Source organism: Aethalodelphis obliquidens, unplaced genomic scaffold (assembly GCF_003676395.1).
Source record: "Aethalodelphis obliquidens isolate GAN/ISIS:26980383/991018 unplaced genomic scaffold, ASM367639v1 scaffold1, whole genome shotgun sequence".
NCBI lineage: Eukaryota > Metazoa > Chordata > Mammalia > Artiodactyla > Delphinidae > Aethalodelphis > Aethalodelphis obliquidens.
The window spans coordinates 96,196,356-96,213,983 of record NW_020837945.1 but is presented as its reverse complement, the minus strand read 5'-3'; the positions used below and the strand labels follow the sequence as shown (position 1 = coordinate 96,213,983).

Genomic DNA, 17,628 nt, shown 5'->3' with positions numbered 1-17,628 from the left:
TATTTGCCTGTATTTGTGAAATTGTATCAATACCCATTTGTAAAATACCTAAAATACTTTTTCAACCTCTAAACCCCTTGACAGGCCCTGGAATCTGCCACCTGAAACCTTTTTACCACTTCATGACAACTTTCAGTTAGGATACCTATAATGACCTTTCCTTGTATGCTACTTTACTCTTTGGGTATATTTTCTTTATAAAAAGAAATTAGTTCCTTGATTTCCTTCTCCAGGTGTTCAAATTTTAGTCCCTCTTTTGCTAAATTTCTTTGAAAAAATTACACTACTCAGTTTTTCACAATGGACAGTTACTCACAGTTTAGTATCTCTTTTCATTGTTCTAATTTATGAAAGAAAATTTAATAGACAATAAAATGTAATCTCCGTGAAGAGTAATAAGACAAATATATGAAAATTAAAGCTTGTTTTTCATAGATATTGACCTACTGGTACAAGAGTAAGACCTGCATTAGATGATAGGCTGCAAGCTTCTCCATAACCTGGTGTCCAGTAATAATGCCTTTTAAGGCCATTGGAGACTTCTGCAAGGTACACGTGTCCATCCACCACATATGGCTCCACATCTGTATTGTCTGATTTTAGACGGCCCATGTGAATTAAATCTGAATATGTCTAGGATTTTTAAGAAAAACTGTATCATTAAGAAAACAGTTTATTCATTTTACAGTGCTTAAACAAATATCAACATTCAAATTAAATGTGATAATTTATAGTTTAAAATATTCTGTATAACACTGCTGAATTTTATTTTCCAGGCATTGTAGTTTTTATTAATTCCACACAATGTAATTACAATCTTGCAAAACTTATTTCTACATTTTAACGTTATTAGGCATGTTTTGTTGTTTCATGACTCCCCGAGATAACAATTCTATGTATTACCAATTTTGTGGACCAGAGGTCTCATGGTCAAAATTTTCAAGTCCTAAGGTGACTGACTCATAAATAAGGATGGAGGGCTGTTGTATATGCCCTTGAAGATCCGATGACAGCCAGGGATCCATTTTTCAGCAAAATAAACAATCACAGATTTTGGCATACAACTGTATGGAGTTCATGGACCCTCTGAAGATAATCTATAGATTTAGGCTTAGACTAGAGACCAGTATGAGATGCTGGCCTGGCTGGCCACTAATTATTTCTTCATTGTAGAATTTTCTTTGTATATCTCTTATGGATCATTGATATCTACATAAAAGTGTCGTACAAACATGTTAAACTAGTTTGTCAGTAAGGTTGCGATTATAGAGAAAGGCAGAAATTAGACAGTAAAAGATTCAAAAGTCTAGTTGCTTTCTGCTGTAGCTTGTCATTAGTAGTTCCAACTCAGCTCAGCCTCTAGTGTATAGAATGTGGATATGATGTTTTTCTGAAATCAAGGGGTTTTTTTTTCTTTTCTTTTTTTTTTTTGCAGTACACAGGCCTCTCACTGTTGTGGCCTCTCCCGTTGCGGAGCACAGGCTCTGGATGCACAGGCTCAGTGGCCATGGCTCACGGGCCCAGCTGCTCCGCGGCCTGTGGGGTCTTCCCGGACCGGGGCACGAACCCGTGTCCCCTGCATTGGCAGGTGGACTCTCAACCACTGTGCCACCAGGGAAGCCCAAGGATTTTTTTTTTTAATAGTGTACATTTTATTAGCCTTTTTAGTGATAGAATTCTGGTTAGTCTTTTGGCAATTTCTGAGAATTCGAACATATATATATATATTTTTTTGGCTGTCTTGGGTCTTTGTTGCTGCGCGTGGGCTCAGTAGTTGTGGCTCACCGGCTCTAGAGCGCACGGGCTCAGTATCTGTGGCACACGGGCTTAGCTACTCCGCGACATGTGGGATCTTCCCAGACCAGGGCTTGAACCCATGTCCTCTGCAGTGGCAGGTGGACCCTTAACCACTGTGCCACCAGGGAAGTCCCCTAACATCTTGTTTTTCTTTCTCTTCTTTCCAAATGAAAACTATTTGTTACTATGCTTTTTGTGTGTGTTGAAAGCAGTATCAAGGGTTCTCTGTATTTACATAAGCAACACACCAAATATTTTGACAGCTTTTACTATATCTCTCTAAATTCTGTGTCTTGGTTTAATTATTGGGTAGCAGATTGGAGATTGTGCCACAGCAAATTTAAAATAAATCAACAATTGTGATTTAAAAAAACTTTGGAGAAATTGGGACTGTGTAATTCAGTGACCTTTATACTAATATGTAGTATTTGATATCTTTTCCTATTTCAACCACAAAACTTTCCAATAGCTAATTTTTAGGACTTAACATTAAAATTTATCAAAACTGCAGTGTCTCATTATACTTTGTAATCACGTCTAAGGCATCTGTATATAACATCTGACGTTATAGGGAAAACCCCAGAAAAAGCCTCAGTGAAGAAAAAAACTTACCATACATGTAGCTTCATCAAATTTGTTTCCCCACAGGTAGATATTAGAGAGTGTGGGATTTGTTTTCATTGATTGTGAAAGTGCAACAAGTCCTTCTCCCTTTATGTTGTTGCTTACCACTGACAACCTTTGGAAAACCAAAAAGTAATAACCCTGGAAACCAACAGTTCCACAAAGAGAATGCGTAAGCTAGCAACAGCATTTATTACACACATTTTTTTGTGTTAAGTCTTAGCATTAAATACATTTAATGTATAATCAAAATATTGACCTAATAATTCCTAAAATCCAAGAAACTTAGTTTTCTAATTGGATACTTCATGTACCTAAGTAGAGCTACCTACATTTTGGAAATAAACAGCCTATTGTTTTCTATTTATTATTCAGTAAAGGTTTGGGGTGGATTACAGATATATTTTTCAAGATAAAGTCATCCAAGTAATATTTTCTTTGATTCATTCTTATTTTAGAGTCTTGATCATATTGAATGATTATAATTTTTCTGTTAGAATTCAGGATAAAATAAGAGTTTTCTCATTAATTTTAAGCAGTCATAACTAGAATCAATCTAATTTTTAAGATTACTTTTGAAAAATAGAAGAAATTGAAATGTTTCCTGTAACTTAATATGTCAATTTAGAAACTGAGTTTTCATATTTCACCATGAATCTTAAGAGGTAAGAGGTTTAAGGTTAATATTCTAAAAAATTTAAGGTTTTCTTTGTTATTTTGGTTAAGTATAAAACCATACTAACGCTTTAAGAGTCCTGTTGTGTGAAGCAAGAGTGTCACTGAGATAGTTTGCTCCTGCATTTTCTATTCTGTTAAAAGAAAGATCTATTACTTCCAGGGTAGTATTCTTTTTCAGTACATCGGCCAAACACACCATTCCATCCTGAGTTATTTTATTGCTGGGAAAGGAAAAATATGTAGTTATATTTGGAAATATGAAGTATTCTTTTATTCATAGAGATAGCATGCTTGAAAACTTATATAGTAATAAGTACTTTCTATTTTAGTTAAGATTTATTTTAATCACTCAATTTCCAAAAAGTTAATAAAAAGTTGCCATAAAATGTTGCTTCTATTCTGGTTTACATATTTAAATTGCTCTCAAGTTATTATATCGGTATAAGCCGAATAAATACTAAGGCTCAAGATAAAAAGTTGACAACAATGGCTGCATTTTCTAATTTCTGGAATTAGTGTCTAACAAAGAATCTTATCTACAGTGAATATTTACAGAGATTATTCCCATGATTTAACTCCTGAATTAATATATAAGTTATCACTTACCAGCTTACATCAAGGTAGCGCAGGCTTCTGTTCAGACACAGTGCATCACATAACTGTTTCATACCACAGTTTTTTATGTCATGCTTACACAGGTGTAGTTCAACAAGGCACTGATTTTCTTTCAACATGTGGCCTAGATGAACTGTGGACTCTTCCTAAAAATAGATAGTCTTTTTTCTAGAATATAATTTTGAAGCAGTACATGTTTATTCCAAACATGCAAAGTTATTTAAATTAGCTTTTTAAAAAGATTTTATCAGTTAAGACTATTATTAGTCTACGATTTGCAATTTGTTTGGCATGGCTTTTTAAAAAAATCATTTTGCCACAAATATCTTTACTGTCTTAGAAACAGGCAGCAGGCACTAGTAAAGTGCAGTGACTAAGTGATTTAAGAGATGCTGGTTAAAAAAAATCATTACTAAAAAAGCAACAATCATCTCAGCAGGAAAAATAAATCAAAATAATTGGTCCCATGATTGAGCATGAGGGAATTCCCTGGTGGTCCAGTGGTTAGGAGTTGGAGCTTTCACTGCTGGAACTCAGGTTCAATCCCTGGTCAGGGAACTGAGATCCCACAAGCTGCACGGTGTGGCCAAAAAAAAAAAAAAAAAATTGAGCATGAAAGCTCCTTTACTGCTGTCCTCTCAAGACAAGGTGTTCTTGCCCCTTACAGATGTTTCTAAACTTTGCTCTTGATCTCCACTCTTTGTAGTTTTTAGACTCCCTCCCTCCCTCCCTCCCTCCCTTCCTCCCTTCCTTCCTTCCTCTGCTGCTTCCAGGCAAAAGGTATATAACCTCAGTGAGAATCTGAACACCAAGCACTTTAAATTTTTAACAGAATCAGAGCATGTCTTAAAATGATTGGGCCAAAGTATTTTATGATAAGAAGTCCTGATGCATTATTGCTGTTTTTATAAGTTTTACAGTCACTGGAAATGCTGATCATGGATAGCCATATATGCTCGAATTATCTAAAAGTACTTTGAGAAAAAATAAAAGTTAAATAAAATCATATAGCAATAGCAGATTGTATATGAGCTTTAAAATAAAACTGTCCAAATGCTAGCTTTACCTTGTACTAACTTTATCACTTTGGGCTAATTATTTCATCTAGCTGAGTCCCAGTTCCCTTTTCTATATAAAATAGGTAAAATTTTACTTCCCTCACAGAAGTAAATAAATTAACAGAAGTACCTGGCACAAAATTGGTGTTCTATAGAAAAACCACAAAGCATTTATTATTGTTCAATATTCTATAATACGGTATCTGATTTAAGTTATTGCTTTGACACTGAAAATACATATGCAGAGGGAAGCTGTAGTCTGAAATCTTAAATGAAAACTGACCACTTACGAGGTCCAGTATTGCTCTGCATAGTGCTGGAGCAGAGGATATACTCAATACAGATATGATGTATGTCTCGACTGCATTTTTAGGTCAAGAAATTTGAAAGAGGGACCATCCTTATTAAGAAAGGGAACTAGTATCACAAATAGTAAAGGGTTTTTGTTTTTTGGTGTTTTTTTTTAGCTCCACTCAGTTTGTGGCTTAGTTTGGCCTAGGGTGGCACCTAGCATCAGCGTTTTTCTAAGCTCCCCGGATAATGAACAGTAAAACCCTTAAATGAAATAGGTTTGCTGGCTTGTATTTGGGAACAGCAGGTATGAGGAAGCACAAGAGGATTCTACTCCACAACCATTTAAGAGAATAGTACTGTCAGGGATAGAAGATGGTGGTTGCCTTGGAGAGGAATAGAAAGCAGGCTAGTTTATCTGACTGCCCAGAAGCACCAGGCTAAGAGCAAGGTCTGGGGCCTGAGAAAGAGCCCTGGGCTTTTTAAATTTTTATTTAATAATTTATTTCGGGCTGTGTTGGGTCTTTGTTGCTGCGCACGGGCTTTCTCTAGTGGTGGGGGGGGGGGGGGGGGCCCTGGGCTTTCAATAACTATTCTCAGATGGATTTAGGAGTAATGACACTGCTCAACATTTAAAAGAGGGATTGTGCTTCTAATATAATTTCATATAGTTTAACATACTTCCTCAGGGCTTTAATCCGGGAAAGTTTGACTCAGCCTTCATATCTCTTAACATGTCCTCAATCTGAGAAGCTTCCCTGCCACCTCTCATCCCCCTGCATTGATTTCTATGTCTTTTCTCCTGCTCCCGAGGCACCCTGAGCATATCACTCTCCAGACTTGTGGATCTCCCTCCATGTGGACTGAAAAAAAGCTCTTTGAAAATGAGGGCTATGTGCTTTGAGATTATCCCTGGCACCAGCATTGTTTCTTGTTTAGGGTTGCATTCAAATATTTACTGAGTGAAGAATGAGAAATGAAGCAATTTACTGAATGCTTACTTTGAGCCAGGTGTTTTGCTGGTCTTTAAAGTAGGTTCTTCTATTTGAGGATTCTGGTTGTCTTTTTGAGATTAAATTTGTAAACATGAAGCAATTAACATGATGTAAAATTCCAAAATTTTTTGTACAGGAAAGTACAGAGATAATTCAAAGGGAGAGATCTATGTAGACAACGAATGCAAAATATACTTACAAATATGAAAAATATTTTAAAAATATGGTTAATTCTCAGTTACTCATACTAATGGGGAACAGTGAAGTAGCTGATTTAAAGACCAAAGTCCTTGAACTTTTTCTTTTAGTAGATATTCTGTTTTTGTTTAGACCAATAGTAAAACGAGTTCTTATTCCCTAGCATTTTGCTGATAAGAGAGGAGAGCCACCTAAGAGTGTTAAGGGGCAAGGAGAAGCCTTGAGAGTTGGAACCATGTTTTTACCGTCTTTCTGTCTCTAGCCTGCAGCTTACCTGAAGCACCAAGTCCAGACCTCCCAGACTGCTATTCATATGCAATTTGCCATTATAGCTCAGGATTTCAAATGTAATGGTTCATCACATCAGTGTAACAAGAACAAACAAATCACAAAACAGTTCACACTGGGCTCTTATAATCCTCCAGCCTTTAAAACTTTCATCATTTATGCTTTCATTTTAAGCCCTCTGCCCCTCACAGGTTTACTCACTGAGAATGAGTTTATAAGAAAAATAGACATGTTTTCTGTTTAAGCAACATCTAAAACCATATTTATAAAACTTTTACCAAGATTTTAAAATTTTCAAGTTTTTCTTTGTAAACAGTACTTTACGGTTCTAAAAATACAATGCATTCATGAATCTTGACATAACCTTCAGTAAGTAGTACCTTCATTTTATTCACATGTAGCCTTATTAACTGCTCACTTTGAATACATACCTGTTCACCATAAAGTACAGGTCGGTTTAGGTTTAATCCCTTAATTGTTTGGTTTTGAGTTAGGACTGTAGCGAATGCTATCACACTCTGCATTCCCTAAAAACAGGTAAATTCATTAAGGAAACTGACAAAGTATATAAATTAACCCCTAATATTTCAAGATCACTAATCTGGATTCTGACAAATCAAAATCGTGTTTTTAAAAAGTTTAAGTAATTTCCTGATCCTTCAATTGTAGGTTGATCAAATTCAGAAATGAATTGTTACTGTGTTATTTTCTCTCTGCCCTGAAATCTGTAACATACATGGGGAGTTTCTTAAGGTTTCAGTATCCATTTCCTCCGGTGTTTACCTCTAGGTTTGCTCCTAACCCCTCAAGGTTCTATATGATGCACAGAAATACAGACATACAAGTGGATCCCAGCTAGGGCTCTATACTACTTATAGTGTATATCCTTAATGCAAGCTTTCTTTTACATTCACACTAGTACTTTAGGTGTGTGTTTGTGGCAGGAAAGGGTTACTAATCACATTTTTCACTGCTGCCACAGGCCTCGCTCTACCTTATTGGAAGGGCCTAGTCCTCCGCCATCTCTGTGATGCACACACATCTAGTTGTTATGCCAGAAAACCTGGGCTTTCTTCCACTTCCCCAGTCAGTCCTCTTACTCTCCTATCAGTTGATCAGCAAGTCTTACAGATTCTGCCTCCAAAAGATGTTTCAAATTAGTCCATCTCTGTAGCTACCACCCCAACGCCAGTCCTCATCACCCACCTGAATTACTGCAGAAACTGCCTAAGTGGTCACTGGGCTTCCTCTCACCACCCTCTAATTCCCCACAGAGAGACAAGAGTGATCTTTTACAAGCACCAATCATATCATGTCACCCCTCAACTTAAAGCCTTTCCATAATTTGCATTTAACTCCCTTTGTGTAGCTACTCTGGCTTTTTAGTTCTCAGACTCAGTATTTCATCATTCATGTACTCCCCTCATGATTTTTGCCATATCTGAGTATCAGTTTTACTCTTTACCTAATACTTTTCCATTAAATCAACTCACTTTTCACTTATATTTATTTTAAAACTGTTTCACTACCATAAATGGAAAGCCACAATCCCTTGAAATAAATAGAAAGCATTTGTAAAAATAAATATGCATTAAAATTACCTCAAATTATGTCAGTCAGTATGCTACCCATACCACACTTGGGGAAGCACTAACCTAGAGTCTGTGGGTTCTGGACCCCCTGCCTGGAATGTTCTGCCATGGACCCTCTTCAAGGGAGCTCTTTCTCATCCTTCACGACTCCTAAGTATGACCTCCTCAGGTCTTCAGGGAACCATCCTATCATGCATATTACCTTCTGCCCATTAACAGAGTACTTCGCCAACTTTGTAGCACTTTTCTCTAATTTACTGATGTTTTCCTAACTAAAATATAACCTTTATAAGGGCAGAGATCATATATGATACACTCCTGTATCCTTAGAATCTAGAATTGTGACTGGTATGTGTAGACAATACACAGTTGACCCTTAAAGGGTCAAGGATCAACTGTGTACCGTGGTAGCCATGGATTCAAACAACCTTGAATCCTGTAGCAACTGTAGTATTTACTATTGAAAAAAATCTGCATATAACTGGACCCCAGCAGTTCAACCCGTGTTATCAAGAGTCAACTGTGTATTAAATTAATGCTTTCCCAAGACCATACTGGCTGCATCTACCCACTTCTTAAGCTTTAGAGCCTATTACCCCAAAGAGCCTCCTTGGCCCATCTTACTGTTTTCCTGTCCCAGTAATTTTGCATTAACCTATTAAAAATAGGTTCCTAACAGTAGGCCTGAAGGTTTGAAGGCATGTTTGAGAAAATGAAGCCTAGAATTTGAAGACGTGCAAAACAGACAAACTTCTCATTATCAGTCCAGATGAAGGCTCAGAGCAGCTCTTAGCATCATCTTAGGTTTTATGCTATAACATAACTACTCACTGCAAAATGTTTCCATAAGTAAAAAATTTATATTATACAAATGAAGTAGTATTTGTTTAATTAAAAGGAACATAATCATCTTCTTTAGAAAATCCCATACAAGTTAAGAAGGGTAACAGATGGAAGTTTAGGAAGATTTTTATTACACTGGATATTCTTCCATAATATTATTATAATCTGATTCTTATTTAAAAAAATATTTTCTCTGATATTAGACCTTAGAGACAAGCTTAATCATTCATAAGACTGTCATTTAGCTGGTCTCTGACACTTCTCTATGCTAGTTTCCAGGGAGAATGATCCAATATCTGAGTGACTATCTCATACCCAATTTTGCTCACCAGATCACAGTCACCCAGATCTAATTTCTCTAAGGATGAATTAATTTGTAGCATTGCAGCAAAAAACATTCCACCCTTATTTTCAATCTTGTTTCCAGTCATTCTTAGGTGTTTCAGAGTTGTATTCTTCTGAAAAGGAAAAGAGGCAAAACTTGGTTAAAATTTTAACCCATCGAATTCTCTTTAGATTACATGAGTTAGGAGACTATATTACTATTTGCAGACTCATCAGTTTTTCATGGAGATAGAACAGGATATATTCCTTAAAGGTAACATTCAATTTCCCATAACAGATAAAAATCTAGTTTAACAGTTTAGTAGAAAGAATGCCCAGGAAATAGATACCAAAAATAATGACCAGTGAATGAAGCAGATTTTAATAACTTTCCTTTCATTAGAAAATCTATAAATTTATCTTCTAAGAAAATTATACCACCTTTTAAAATTGAGATGAAATTCACATAACACAAAATTAACCATTTTGAAATGTACAATTTGGGACTTCCCTGGGGTCCAGTGGTTAGGACTCCATTGCTCTCGCTGCTGAGGGTCTGGGATCAATCCCTGGTTGGGGAGCTAAGATCCCGCAAGCAGCACGGTGCAGAAAAAAAAAATAAGCAAGAAAATGTACAATTCACTGGATTTTACTGCATTCGCAGTGCTGTGTAGCCATCACCTCTAGCTAATTCCAAAACATTTTTATCACCCCTAAAGGAGACCCTGTACCCATTAAGCAATCACTTCACATTCCCCTGTATCATTTTGAAAGTGATACAATTTCTCAGACATTTGCAAAGTTTAATTCCTTCTCTTATTTCATTTCTTTTGATAAATCTTTCACAAAATTACAGACATTTCATTGTCCTAGTGAATAAATATCTGGACATACAAGTGGAAATAATTAACTTTAAAATTAAGTCAAACCCCTTTAAGAGTGGGAAGAAGGCAAGGATGTCCACTCTCACCACTTCTATTTGACATTGTACTGGAGGGTCTAGATAGGACAATTAGGCAAGAAAAAGAAACAAAAAAGGCATCCAGGTTGGAAAAGAAGTAAAACTCTTGTTTGCATATGACATGATCTTATATGTGGAAAATTCTAAGGAATCCACCAAAAAAAAACCAAACCAAAACAAAACAAAAGCTGTTAGAACTAATAAATGGGGAATTCCTTGGCAGTCCAGTGGTTAGGGCTCTGTGTTCTCACTGCTGAGGGCCCAGGTTCAATCCCTGGTCAGGGAACTAAAATCCCACAAGCCGGCCAAAAAAAAAAAAAAGAAGAACTAATAAATGAGTTCAGCAAGACTGCAGGACACAAGATCAATATACAGAAATAACTGTATTTCCATACACTAGCAATGAACAATTCAAAAATGAAATTAAGAAAATTCCATTTATAATAACATCAAAAAGAATAAAACATTAGGAATAAATTTAACAAAAGGGCAAGACTTGCACATTGAAAACTACGAAGCATCAAAGCATGGTTGAAAGAAATTAAAAACAACCTAAACAGGGACTTCCCTGGCAGTCCAGTGGTTAAGACTCTGAACTTCCACTGCAAGATGCATGGGTTCAATCCCTGGTCGGGGAACTAAGATCCCACATGTAGTGCAATGTGGCCAAAAATAAATAAATATTAAAAAAGTAAAAAACTAAAATAAAAACAACCTAAGTAAATGGAAACACATCCCATGTTCCTGGATTGGAAGACTTAATATTAAGATGGCAATATTCCCCAAATTGATCTAAATATTTAAAGCAATGCCTCTCAAAATCCCAGTTGCATTTTTTGCAGAAATTGATAAACTGATCTTAAAATTCATGTGGAAATGCAAGGGACCCAGAAGAACCAACACAATCTTGAATAAAACAAAGAGGACTCACTTCTTGACTTTAAAACTTACTACAAAACTACAGTAGTCGAGATATTGTGAGACTGGCCTAAGGATAGACATATAGATTAAAAGAATAGAATGGAGAGTACAGAAATAAACCCTCACATTTATAATCAACTGACTTTCAACAAGGATGTCAAAATTAATGGGGAAAGAACAGTCTTAACAAAAGGTGTTGGGTCAAATGGATATCCACATGAAAAAGAATGAAATTAGACCCCTACTTCACATCATATATAAAAATTAACTCAAAATGTATCAGAGAACTAAAAGAGCCAAATCAAAAAGCTGTTAAAAGAAAACGTAAGTGTAAATCTTCATGACTTTGGATTAGGCAAAGTCATGAAGTTGTAGCCTTCTTAGGTACATCACCAAAAGCCCAAACAACAAAAGAAAAAATAGATCAAATGAATTTTGTCAAAATTAAAAAATTTTGTGCTTCAAAAGACACCACTAAGGAAGTTAAAGGCAACCTACAGAATGTGCGAAAATATTTGCAAATCACGTTTCTAATAAGGGGCTCCAGAAAGGGCAAAAGATTTGAACAGATAGTTCTCCAAAGAAGATATACAAATGACTAATTAGCATATAAAAAGATACTCAACATCTTTATTCATTAGGGAAATGCAAATCAAAACCACAAAACCTCTTCATACCCACTAGGATAGCTCAAATCAAAGAGACAATACGGCTTCCCTGGTGGCGCAGTGGTTGGGAGTCCGCCTGCTGATTCAGGGGACACGGGTTCGTGCCCCGGTCCGAGAGGATCCCACACGCCGCGGACCCGCTGGGCCCGTGAGCCATGGCCGCTGAGCCTGCGCGTCCGGAGCCTGTGCTCCGCAACGGGAGAGGCCACAACAGTGAGAGGCCCGTGTACCGCAAAAAAAAAAAAAGACAATAACAAGTACTGGTGAGGATATGGAGAAATCAGAACACCCATACATTGTTGGTGGAATTGTAAAAAGGGACAGCCACTTTGGAAAACAGTTTGGCAGTCACTCAAAATGTTAAACAGAGTTTCCAAATGAACCATTTCACTCCTAGGTATGTACCCTAGAAAACTGAAAACATACATGCACAGAAAAATGTGTGCAAAAGTGGAAACCCAAATGTCCATTAACTAATGGATGAACAAATGTGATATTTCCAAACAATGGAATATTATTTGGCAATAAAAAGAAATGAAGCATGTTACAACATGGATAAAATCTGAAAGCATTAGGCCAGTCACTAAAGGCCACAAACTGTACGATTCCATTTATAAGTGGCCAGAATCGGCAATCTACAGGTAGAAAGTAGATGTGACTGCCAGGTGCTGGAGAGTGAGAGAGAGAAGCACAGAGAGGGATTACTAACAGGTACAGGGCTTCTTTTTTGGGGGAAAATGCTCTAAAAACAGTGATGGTGCTGATGGTCACATAACTGTGAATATAACTGACTGTTGAACAACACAGGGGTTAGGGGCGACGGCCCTCTGTGCAGTTGAAAATGAGTTTAACATTACATTTGGCCCTCTGTATCCGAGGTCCTGCATCCTCAGATTCAACTGACAGTAGATTGTGTGGTACTGCAGCATGTATTTAGTGAAAGAAATCTACATGTGAGTGGACCCATACAGTTCAAACCTGTGCTGTTCAAGGGTCCACTGTATTCAATATACTTAAAAAACACTGAATTGAACACTTACAAAGGGTAAATTTTGTATATGTGAATTATATCTTAATAAAGCTCTTTATTTTTTTATTCTCTATTTTTTTAACTGAAGTATAGTTGATTTACAATGTTGTGCTAATTTCTGCTGTACAGCAAAGTGACTCAGTTATACACATATATACATTCTTTTTTTATATTTTCCATTATGGTTTATCCATAAAGCTGTTTATTTTTAAAAATGAGTTCAAAAGTGCTCATGTAATGTCCAGATTTTAATAAACTGAAGTGAAATAAAAAATATACATTCGCACAATATTAAAATAAGTTGACATTAACATTTGTTTCTGTTGGTTCCAAGCTAAAACTAAAGAAGTTAAAATTCCCAAATAAAATGTTAGTTTGAGGTATACGAATGCTTACATGTAGTGCTTTAGCAATCAGTTCTCCACCTTCAGGCCCGATGTCATTAAACATAAGGTTTAAGTAAATGAGATTATGTTGTTTCTAAAATACGGAGAGAAAAGAAGCTATTACATATATATTATTAGAAATCAATAATATGTAAGAGCTGCTTTTTAAGTAAAAGTGTTTACCTCCAAAAAAAATCTTTATAACCAGGAAATTTCAAGGTCCAGCAAAAGAAAGGACCATTAAGGGAAAAAATCAACATGATCATTTAAACAAATATAATGGCAATATAAAGAAAAGAACTATATTCATTTTTGATCAATGATTCAAAGTATGGATGTGCTTTATGTACTTAACCATAGTGTATGAGTTTGCAAAAGATGACTCAGGAGGCTCTAGGTACCAGCTCTACTGAGACCAAATACACAAATGGGTTTTTAGTATATTTCAAGTGTTATAAATATGGCACAGAGTCAGGACACTTGACATTTTGCAAAACTAGTGTTTTGTGTGTGTGTCATTAGACTAGGTGATTTCACCGTAAACAGAACTAAGAATATTTTGATGACGATGCTTTTGCAGCATTTTTATTTGTGGTTGATGAAAATAACTTGGTTACTTCACTTTTTTTTTTTTTTAATCCTCACTCTGTCCATACATTGTGTGCCATTTCATGGACATGAGAATTTTAAGTTCATTTTAAGCTCATTAGAAGCACTTGTAGCAGAAGAGAAAGGAACAAATAGGAAATTAAAAGGCCAATTTAAGGGAAGGATAAAAAATGATATATGCTGCTTTAAACATTTTATTTTAACTGAAAATACAGACATACATACGTATGTGCCAATCTTCTGAGGTTGAAACAAAGCCTTTTCTTTAACGACACCTATTCTGATTGGTGGGCCACACTGTCTTTTGTAAATAAAATGCAACCATAAAACAGCATTTCAGCTTGGGTATCTCCAAAGTGAAGTCTGCAGTAAAGGGTTAGCTTAGCAGGCTAGGGGTGCTGAAACCCTGCACGTTCCAAAGAAAGGGCTGGTTCTTAACTGGGTCCTGGGAGAAAAAAAAAATTAACCAAGAACATTTTGTAGTAAAATAATACCTGAAGCAGTTCTGCAGCATAGGATGCACCAACATCACTTATGAGGTTATATCTAACATCCAAACCTGAAGAACACAGATGAATAGAAGCTGATATTCCTTCTAGTGAACACTTAAAATCAGGAAAATGAAAGCTGGAAGGAATGATTCTTAAGGAGACATACCATTAATATATGGATTATTCTTTAAAATTCTGCAAAGAATCCAAAAATCTTCACCTGTTACTCTTTCTACTGGCATTAAGCGACAGTTACCAGCAACATTTAATGTGATTCCTGCCAATCTGTTAAAATATAAAAAAGAAATCCAGTAAAGAAATAAAAGTATTTTTCCTTCATGTTTAGTAACATCATGGATAGAATTTACTGGAACCAAGTATGTACCACAGTACAAATTTATATCAAGTAACTTAAAACTACTGAATATGCTACAGCTTTTGCAAAGCACCTTAATATATGCATAGTTTAGGGCTTCCCTGGTGGCACAGTGGTTGACAGTCCGCCTGCCGATGGAGGGGACGCGGGTTCGTGCCCCGGTCTGGGAAGATCCCACATGCCGTGGAGCTGCTGGGCCCGTAAGCCATGGCCGCTGAGCCTGCATATATATATATATATATATATGCATAGTTTAATTTCTCAACCACAAGAAAACCAAAGTATTCCCACTTGACAGATAATGACATTGAAGACTTCAATGATTTGCATAAGTAAACCCAGCTCACAGGAGTTAAGGACAAATCTGGAACTCAGTAAACTCCACTACCTCCAAGACCTAACTATGTCAATCATCTGTGCTGAATCAAAAAGTATGTCCACTTTATCAAGCATTTGCAAATGGCTTTCAAATCACTCAGTGTTCCAGTATTTTCACACAGATGAATATCAGTGAATGTTACTGATGTGATCAAGTATTTGTCTTCCTTACCCCTTTTCAATTTCTTCATCCACTTTTTGGAGTATATGCAATATAAAAGGTTTAATTTCCTGGGACTTTTCCACACATAGCTCATAATAATATTCCTGTAGACCGCCAATAGGTTCTGCAGCTTCTGAAAAATAAATGCGTTACCCTTCATCACATATACATTATCCCAGGAGCTTCCCCCCGCCAAAAGAAAATCAAACTTCTTTCAAAGATACAAATGTGTGCGTATAGAGTTGAGGGCAGGGTGAAGAATAGGAGATGACGTTAAGAATACAGAAAGGGAAGAAAAATAAGAAGGAATGGGAGAGAAGAAAAATGCTGTTTGGAGAACTAGGGCCATAGAAGTACCCACTGAGGGTGGGCAGACACTAACTTCGAAGTGACACAAAGGGAGAACTAACCTCTGTTATGTAACAGGCCTGGCAGCTGAGGAAAATGATGTCCAGAGAAATTACGTATTTTGCCTAAAATCATACAGATAAATAAGGGCAGAGTACAGAATCATACTGACTCCAAAGTCTCTTCCTACTCTGCTATAATGGGTTAGGGTGACTCAAGGTTGCTTATCATGGCTTCAAACAAAGACAATTTTATCACAGAGTCTAAACTCAAAAGGGATCTGAAAAATCACCAAGTCCAACAGGCTTCTTGGAGACCCTCTATACAATGCACGTTGATGGCATTTGAATACAGCTCTGTCTGTGCTTCCCAACACCAAGTTGAGGTCTAGCTCACAGAAGCACTTCACCTACCCAGGCCTTCCATTTCCTCTTTCTAAAGGTGATTTTCCCTGTCCAGTCCTTAGTAAGGAAGACAGAAACAAAACAGGAGTTAAGAACTTGTTCCTCTGTTATACCTGCACTTTTCCTTAATGGTCTTATTATTTTCGATATTACTTTTTAAAAAATTTTTATTGGAGTATAGTTGATTTACAATGTTGTGTTGGTTTCAGGTGTACAGCATAGTGAATCAGTTATACATATACATATATCCACTCTTTTTAAGATTCTTTCCCATATAGGTCATTACAGAGTATTGAGTAGAGTTCCCTGTGCTGTACAGTAGCTCCTTATTAGTTATCCATTTTATATACAGTAATGTGTATATATCAATCCCAGTCTTCCAATTTATCCCTCCCCCCTCCCCTTCGCTATTACTTTAAAAGCATCCTTTTTGAGGCCCAGGCCTTCTTGGGTAGAAGGTATGCTGACACTTTTCTTAGAAGCACACACCACTGTCTGTATTTTCTGTCCTACCTTTTGGGTATGTCTCTTTAAGAGTCCATGCTCAGATATCACTACTCAATCAGCCTGAGGTCTTTAGGATCCAGCTTCTCTAAGTCTCTACATCTCAAAGATCTTATTTGCTGAGTGGATTTCTGCACTATATGAACTAAAGAGTTTGCTAAACAAATATGCAAAACAAGATTTAAGATGAGGAACATCATATTACAAGTGCAAGCAAATAAACTTTTCTTATAGTTTTTTAAAATAAACTTAAAAAAAATAAATTTAGGGGACTTCCCTGGTGGTCCAGTAGTTAGGACTCTGTGCTTTCACTGCACTGCAATGCAGCCCAAATAAATAAATAAATAAATTTAACCCACACTATTTCAGATAACTTGGAAATTTCAATATCAAAAAGAAAAAAGAAAAGAAAAGAAACATTCATCAGCAATCCCACTACCAAAGAACCACCACAACTGAGGTCTGGGGCTATTTCTTCCCTATAATTTTTCTTTTTCTATATCCTTTTTTTCTTAAGTTAACATTGTGAGCAGCTTTCCCATATCATTAGATATTCTCTGAAAATTTTTAATATCAGCATAATTTCTGTCTTGTGGATAGATGTACATAAGAAATCTTTCACTTACCAGATATAAAATAAACAACAAGGACCTACTATATAGCACAGGGAACTATATTCAGTATCTTGTAATAGCCTATAATGGAGAAGAATGTGAAGAAGAATATACTTATATATACATATGTATAACTGAATCACTGTGCTATACACCTGAAACTAACACAACATTGTAAATCACCTACAATTTAAAAAAATTTTTTTAAAGAAATCTTTCACTTATTTTAGGAAATTTTCATGTATTTAAATAATACTTTAGCACAATATTTCCCAAATTGTGTTTTGTGGAATACTAATCTACAAGATGCTCCAAATAGAATAGGTTTTACTGTCAAATAAGTTTGGGAAATGATGAATTGAACAATGCTAAACAGATTCCTATCTACAACACTTCTCAGGACATTTAAAACTCTCAGGTGCTCAAAGATTCCTCAGATTGTTGAGCCTGGCGGGGAGGGAGGTTAAAAGTG

At 36.2% G+C, this 17,628-nt stretch overlaps 1 protein-coding gene across 1 annotated transcript; it reads right to left on the bottom strand.

The window, feature by feature from the left end:
* Positions 1 to 334: 334 nt before the first annotated feature.
* Positions 335 to 15,812, bottom strand: LRRC34 (leucine rich repeat containing 34). The gene is made up of 11 exons (XM_027112164.1): positions 15,697 to 15,812; positions 15,296 to 15,419; positions 14,536 to 14,654; positions 14,373 to 14,437; positions 13,280 to 13,363; positions 9,309 to 9,437; positions 6,976 to 7,071; positions 3,706 to 3,860; positions 3,165 to 3,320; positions 2,410 to 2,536; positions 335 to 633 (listed from the first exon to the last, which is right to left on the bottom strand). The coding sequence occupies exons 1-11, from the start codon at positions 15,767 to 15,769 to the stop codon at positions 430 to 432; spliced, it is 1,332 nt and encodes a 443-aa protein (XP_026967965.1). The 5' UTR covers positions 15,770 to 15,812; the 3' UTR covers positions 335 to 429.
* Between the last annotated feature and the right edge of the window lie 1,816 nt (positions 15,813 to 17,628).

Excerpts from the sequence above, each read along its gene's own strand:
- LRRC34 (XM_027112164.1), bottom strand. The coding sequence starts at position 15,769 with ATGATTTTAGGCAAAATACGTAATTTCTCTGGACATCATTTTCCTCAG. Across the intron at positions 14,655-15,295 it reads GATGAAGAAATTGAAAAGGG|ATTGGCAGGAATCACATTAA; the intron begins GTAAGGAAGACA and ends ATATTTTAACAG. Across the intron at positions 634-2,409 it reads TTGATGAAGCTACATGTATG|ACATATTCAGATTTAATTCA; the intron begins GTAAGTTTTTTT and ends TAAAAATCCTAG.